The sequence below is a fragment of the Micropterus dolomieu genome, linkage group LG01, assembly GCF_021292245.1.
Source record: "Micropterus dolomieu isolate WLL.071019.BEF.003 ecotype Adirondacks linkage group LG01, ASM2129224v1, whole genome shotgun sequence".
In the NCBI taxonomy this organism is placed as follows: Eukaryota; Metazoa; Chordata; class Actinopteri; order Centrarchiformes; family Centrarchidae; genus Micropterus; species Micropterus dolomieu.
The window spans coordinates 47295165-47302867 of record NC_060150.1 but is presented as its reverse complement, the minus strand read 5'-3'; the positions used below and the strand labels follow the sequence as shown (position 1 = coordinate 47302867).

General features: G+C 40.2%; 1 protein-coding gene across 1 annotated transcript in view; it reads left to right on the top strand.

Moving 5' to 3' along the window:
- LOC123984635 (NLR family CARD domain-containing protein 3-like) overlaps positions 1-7703 on the top strand; it is a 25594-nt gene that overhangs the window by 3008 nt on the left and 14883 nt on the right. The window contains exons 2-4 of the mRNA XM_046071648.1: positions 3735-3884; positions 4250-4366; positions 7017-7699. Coding sequence (XP_045927604.1) covers positions 3754-3884; positions 4250-4366; positions 7017-7699 — 931 coding nt within the window. The 5' untranslated portion in view covers positions 3735-3753. The remainder of the gene's footprint in view (positions 1-3734; positions 3885-4249; positions 4367-7016; positions 7700-7703) is intronic.

Sequence of the window (7703 nt, the reverse complement as noted above, 5' to 3'; positions counted from 1 at the left end):
TGACTTTAAGCAGGGCAGTCTCAGTGCTGTGGTACTTCCTAAAACCAGACTGAAACTTTTCAAATAATTTGTTATTTTCCAGCACAGTGAGCAGCTGTGTGGACACAATTCTTTCTAGAATCTTTGCAATAAAAGGCAGTTTTTGAAATTGGTCTAAAATTTTGTGGGAGGGAGGGATCTAAACCAGGTTTCTTTAAAAGTGGGTTCACGCAAGCCGTTTTAAAATAATCAGGGACACAACCAGTAGATAGGGAGCTGTTGAAAACAGAGATCAAATGGGGCCCAACAGAATCTATTACTTTCAGTAAAAACTTTGTAGGCATTACATCAAGTGGGCTGGAGGACACTCTCATTTGTGATACTGTTTTTAAAAGCTCAGACAAGTCGATGGGATAAAACTGGTTAAAACTCTCTTGTTGCTGGTGAGGAACCTCTGAGTAAGAGGCCGCGGGGGTAATAGAGGCTCTGATTGACACCACCTTATTGGTAAAATAAGATAAAAACAATTCACAGTCATCATTACTTCCAGCTGAGGCACAAGGAGGGGTTGGATTTACCAGCTGATCCACAGTCTTAAACAGAAACCTGGGATTGTGTTTATGTGTAGTAATGAGTTCAGAAAAATAATGTGTTCTCGCATCCTTAACCATGTTATTGTAGTTAATTAATAAATTCTTCAGACTGAGGTAATGGACTTGGAGACTGGATTCTTTCCATCTGCTTACTAGCTTTAGACGTAGGCCTAACCTTTAGAGGAGCAGTAATATTTAGTGACGACAAGCAGATATGATTGAAGTTATCGACCAGATTGTTGGTGTAGAGAGAGAGATGGCCTAATAAATACCAAGACATCATACTCTGGGTTATTCAATAACAAATTTACAATCCGAATCAAAAAATATAAATGCAGATAATCAGAGTATTGTGCCAGTAGGAATGATCCTCTGAGCAGGAGAGAAACCTATAATTATTTATGTGCAGGTGTTTGTTAAACAGGTAAAAGCTGCAGAGAGAGTCATGCTGCTGTGCACTTATAAATGAGACTTTATTGGTATCAGATCAGCGCACGTGTGCAGACACAAACTCCATCAAGTCTCTAGAGAACCGACTGACAGCTGATCCAGCTGTGATCAGGGAAACGTGGATGCAATTAAGAGACTTGAGAAGCAGCCAAAGAAACCAAGCCAGGAGAGAAGGCAGGAGGAAGTATGTTTCTAGAGATATGAGACGTCCTTTCCTCCCAAGCGTCACTTGAAGCGACGTCCGTTTCTGATGACGATGGTAGCTGATCACAGCTGGATCAGCTGTCAGTTGGCTCTAAAAGCTGGAGGGACTTTGATGGAGTTTGTGTCTGCACAGATGTGCACTGTGTTGGTACTAATTGAAATGATGTAACTTGTATCAAAGTTGACGCTCAGTTTTTGGCTTTCTGTTTATTTCCTCTTCTGACATCATTTAACACTACTGCATACATTTTATTTGCATGTCATATCACTCGTCACCAATTGATCGTTCCCATCAAATTATTCCAACGATTTTTTTAGCGGAGCAGCTTTCATTCATACTTTCATCAGCTGATTTTACTCGCGGAGCCGCCGGCTGCTATGCTTTGCTCGCTTCATTATGATTATGATCATAATTATGGCTTACAACTCATGAAAATCCAAAATACCATAATATCATAATATAAGAATAAATAATTTATAATACAGAAATGTTGACCTGAGAACAGCCTCATACTGGTTCAGTACACATAATGTGTAATCATGGGGAAGACTTCTGACAGAAGACACTCATTGACAAGGATGAGTGTCAAGGGAGGGTAAGCCACAGAAGGTCAGTGCTGAAAGGACTGTCTGTTCACAGAGTGCTGGATCAAAGCATATTCATGGAAAGTTGACAGAAAAGTTAAAGTGTGGTTAAAAAAAGGTTCACAAGCAACAGGGATGACCGCAGCCATAAGGAGAATTGCCAAGCAAAGCCGATTCAAGAACTTGGAGCTTCACAAGGAGTGGACTGAGGCTGGTGTCAGTGCATCAAGAGCCACCAGGCACAGACGTGTCCGGGAAATGAGCTACAAGTGTCTCATTGCTGGTGTCAAGCTACAGTACTCCTGAGACGGAGACGGAAGCTTCTTACCTGGGCCAAGGACAAATGGAACTGGGCCCGTGTTTATCAAGCTTCCCAGTATTACTCATAAGAACACTATTGACTTGTGAGTAAAAAAATCTTGGCTCAAAGCTGTGCTTAAAAGTTAGTTATTAATCATCTCAGTCCTAATTTAAGTGAAGTTTTAGGACTAAATATTAAGTGTCAGTATTAGTGCTGATTCACGACACTTTGCTGTACCGCAAACAGGATTTTGGATGACGACATAGGCAAGGACAAATCACTGAACAGATTTCCTTATTTAATAATATTCTCAGATAAATTCACATTGAATGGTGAAATTCAGTGAGTTTACATTCAACACACATTTGACCATAAAGAATTTTTAAGAGAATACATTATGATATACATGTTGGAACTGAAAAATAAAAAAAGGTTTCCTACACTTTTTCACCATTTCTTGATTACAAATTTTAAACCGCCCACTACTTCTGGGAAGCCGGCTATTTGCATGAATTGTGTTTGCTTCTGTTGGCGGGGTGTTGTTTGGAAGTCGATGAAACGTGTGACAGTGTGTAGAGCTGTAAGTGCAATGATTGTTTCAATGACAGTTCGGCTTGTTGATGGTCATGATGGCCCCAAATCATCAGTATTGCTAAATTTTTCCTGTGGCAAGAAAACGAAACGTCATTGCTGCGTAAAATCAGTGGTGAGATGATGTCCCTCACCAACTTGCCGACAAAGATGATGCCTGCTCTGTCCAAACGATATCAATAACTGTTAGTCATCAAACAATTAAAAAAACATTCGTCCTCTCCTGATAGATTTGCACACGTCTCCGTCTCCTCGCTGCCATCACAAGCCCCTATGGGCAACACTTAACTAAGTGAGTGACCTCTCGAGCTGTCCAGAGTGATTCTTTGCTTTAAGAAATTAAGATTCAAAGTAGGTAAATTTCCATTATTCTCAGCACTGACTAAAATGGCACTTTGAGAAGCTTGATAAGTACCAGCCCTGGACTGTTGCTCAGAGGTCCAGAGTCCTCTTTTCAGATGAAAGTAAATTTCTAGTCTGGAGGATGAGTGGAGAGGCACAGAAAGTAGCTTGAAGTCCAGTGTGAAGCTTCCACTATCTGTGATGATTTGGGGTGCCATGTCATCTGCTGGTGTTGGTCCACTGTGTTTTATCTGCCTGTATTAGACTAAAACACTCATTTATACTAATTCCTCCTCCAGGTTGTGCATAGTGTCTCTGCACTGGACAGATGTATGCACGTTTTCTTTTTGTGCAAGTAAACCTTTCTCAATGTTTCCAGAACATTTTTAACAAATGCTTTCAAAAAGTGATGGGGACAACATCAGCTATTTAAAAAAAAGTTTCGGGGACATGTCCCTAGCGTCCCCAGTGTAAATGACACCCATACATACAAACTGTTGTTTTTACTGAAGTTACTGTTATACATTGTTCAGTCATCTTGTTAACATAAAGTGTGGCGTGGTCCCATATTCCACAAGCTGCAAGGCACCAATCACAGTAGAGACTTATTGAAGGAACATAATACAATAATACACATTAACCCTACAGTAACCCAAGAAAACAACAATACACACTGTTTCACCTCTCAGACTGACTGAAGTCCACAAGATGAATGTTGGTGTGGAGGAGGAGGAGGACAGAGCAGAGTCTGCAGCATCCAGCTGTCTGTCTATGAAGAGTGACTTTTCCAAAGAGGAACCTCCATTGTTTAGTAATGAACCTGGACCCTCAGACACAAAGTAAGACAACTGATACTAACTCATTTATATGACTTTTGTTCAGTAACCCCAGTCAATGCCATATTTTTCTGTTTGTGATTATGTTTCTAATGTTCTCCTAACATGTATTTGCTGCCTAAATTTAAAAACTCAACTGTTTGTGACAAAAATAGAAATCATTGGTGCCATATTCCTCTTAGTATCTGTGACAGCTGTCAGTCACCTAGAGAAGCTGGAATCTGATCTAAGAGACTAATACAATTTTTTAAACCTCCTAATTATCGACAGCAGCAGCAGTTTGTGTGTTTAGAGCTACCTAAATGGCTTCATCAGAGAATCTATCAAAGATTCATGTGATATGAACAAAAACATCTTGGTGTTTGCAGAGTTCAGTCCAGACAGAGAGCAGAGTCTGCAGCATCCAGCTGTCTGTCTGCGAAGAGTGACTGGTCCAAAGAGGAACCTCCATTCTTCAGTCCTGAACCTGGACCCTCAGACACAAAGTAAGAGACTGTTTTTACTGTAAACTGACCTGATGGAAGATGATGCATTGAGGATGAAGACAAAATGTTCTGCTAAAAGATTTATATTCGCCCGCTTTAGCTGCTTCTAGCTGCTTAGGTCGTTAATACAAATATTAATGTTTAAACATATGATCAATATGTCAGTATGGATATGCTACACATCATTAGATTGGTTAGATTCTCCAGGATTCAGTCCTTCATTTCATTTAATGGAAAGAAGGAGCCCCAAAGTCTGATTCTTATAGATTTACCGGTGTAACCTACATGGTAAAAGAGGCGAAAAGGAAAAAAAGGCCCGACTCCCGTTACCTTTGAAGCGTTTCGTTAAGTCCAAATGTTTCTGTTCTTTGATTATTTATATTCTTTTAGTCTGTAAGGGTCCACCTATCAAAAGAATCAAAACAGCTTTTCATAAAAATTTATCCAAGTTGTAAATCCTGTCATGTGAAGTCCATCGCTCTCTGCTAACTTCTGCCACACTTCTCTCATCCCATGTTGTTGTTTTTCATTAGTTGCTGCCTTCAAAATAAAAAGCGCACAAGCAGTCTGTCAGAGCTAGATCAAATGAATGACGTGTATTTGATATCATTTGATATTATTATTATTATTATTTATTATTTAATTTATAAATTTTATTAAGTATTTTTCAGTTTGAAATAAATTAACTGTTTCATAGTAGTTTCAGTTTTCTGCAAAAGGAATTAAAGGCCTGTCCCATATGGACGCCTGTCCCAAATTTAGGCAGGGTCAATTCAGTGATTTTAGCAAATAAAAGCCCGTGCTATTATTCAAAGTTTTACGGTAGTATAAAGAGCGAGAAGTCCATGTCAGGAGTGGTTGTCAAACAACCACTTTCACCCAGAAGACTGGGTCTCAAGTTGTAATGGCAGAAAATTGTTTCTCCCTACATCTAAACTTTTATGCATGTTCTATTATTAGTATTATATTGCGATTATTGTTTATGTCTTATATACAGTGACTCAAAAAAGTGAGTACACACCTCACATTTGTATAAATATCTGATTTTATCTTTTCATGTGACAACACTGAAGAAATGACACTTTGCTACAATGTAAAGTAGTGAGTGTGCAGCTTGTATAACAGTGTAAATTTGCTGTCCCCTCAAAATAACACAGCACACAGCCATTAATGTCTAAACTGGCAACAAAAATTAGTACGCACCTAAGTGAAAATATCCAAATGGCCATTTTCACCTCCCCAGTCTCATGTGAGTCATCTCAGGTGTGAATAGGGAGAAGGTGTGGTAAATTTGGTGTTATCTCTCTGACACTCCCTCATTCTGGTCACTGGAAGTTCAACATGGCACCTCCTGGCAAAGAACTCTCTGAGGAACTGAAGAAAGAATGGTTGCTCTACATAAAGATGGGCTATAAGAGGCTATAAGAAGATTGCCAAGCCCTGAAACTGAGCTGCAGCACAGTGGCAAAGACCAGTCGCTGAAAGTTATCACACATCATTGCAGGAAAGCTCACATTATCTAGTTTAAACCAACTAAAACACAAAATGACACAACTTAACACAAAGAACAACTTAACTAAATACTTCCAGGATAATACTGATTGTTAAACGTTCTTACTTAGAAAATATGCAAGAAAGTTATAAGAACATGGCATCAGATTATAAACCATAAAACATCACAAGGAGAGTTTAAGAACAATAGCATGTTACACCTCTTTTGTCCTCTGGGGGGGAAATGAAAGAGGATTTGAAAATAACTCTAACTATTTAACTTTACAGTTAATTCAATCCTTGGCTCAGGAGCTGGGAAAATGAATTGTAAATGTATTGTTGAACACAGGATAATATTTCTGTACCATTATTATTTATAAGAAAGTATATAGGAAGGTGTTTGGAGCAAAGATTGACTTGCTTTTCTTATCAGTTTGGCACATCAGCGTGAAAAGGAGGGGGCAGCCTTTATGTGTGTGTGGGATGCAGTTTGTCCCTTTACTTCTGGCTTTTTCGTGGGGTAGTCAGGACTGAAAGAAAGGGGGTTCCTTGATGTTTCGAGGTAACTTGCAGGGTGAGGTCGGTTACCATGGTTACTTGACCATTTGGTCTTCCTATTGATTGACCGTAGTGACACCTTTACAGCCAGAGTGGTTGGATGGTCCCAGAATTGTTAGTCTAGCATGTCTGTTTGAGTCTGTGCAGGGGTATTTCTACACACCGAAATCTGTGTCTTTCCTGTGCAGGTCACAAATGCCAAGTCTTGGGATTAGGCCCCCCTGGGTAAAATAATTAATCTCCCCTTCTCTTAAAATTATGAAATTTATATTGTAATAGGCATTATATTAACTTATTGGGAGAAAACTGGTAGTTCTATATGAAATCAGACGTTGAGCACCCCCATATCGCCTATCGTGGCCATTTTTACAATCTGCAAGAAGTCTATCTTAGCCTGACGCGTGTCCACTTATGTGTGTCCTAATATACACACAATCCACAATATCCAGTGTATATAAAAATCTAGAAGAGACAAGAAGAAGAAGTTTTGAGTAAACCTTTTAATCCAGAGTTTACAAAGGCTTGGTCCATTACCAGCAACTTGTGAACTGTGGGTTGGTCACCGCCAGTGTTAATGTTATAAATAATGTCTTCTCCACAGAGAGAAGAGGAGTCCTGTTTGTGTGGAGGGGCAGCCGTCCTGCTGTGCTTTGTACCAGGATGTCTTAAAAGACCCAGTCTCTACCAGCTGTGGACAGAATATTTCTTCTTCACTTTTAATAGATAGTGGTCTGCAGGAGGTTTTAGATGAACATAAGATCAGTCTGAGGAGGAGATGTGAACGTGTGACTGAAGGAAGTGATGAAACAGGAAGTGGAACCCTCCTCAACACGATCTACACTGAGCTCTACATCACAGAGGGACAGAGTGAAGAGGTTAATACCCAGCATGAGGTGAGGCAGCTTGAGACAGCTTCCAAGAAGAAGACCCTCCATGAAACTCCGATCAGGTGCCAGGACATCTTTAAAGCCTTACCTGGCCAACAGAGAGCCATCAGAGTGGTTCTGACCAACGGCGTCGCTGGCGTTGGAAAAACCTTCTCAGTGCAGAAGTTCACTCTGGACTGGGCAGAGGGCTCGGAAAACCAAGATGTCGGTCTGCTGGTTCTGCTCTCGTTCAGGGAGCTGAACTTGATCAAAGATGAGCGGCACAGTCTCCTCACGCTGCTCCATGTTTTCCATCCAACATTACAGAAGGTCCCAGCAGAGAAGCTCGCCGTCTGGAAACTGTTGTTCATCTTTGACGGCCTGGATGAAAGCAGACTTTCATTGGATTTCCACAACAGTGA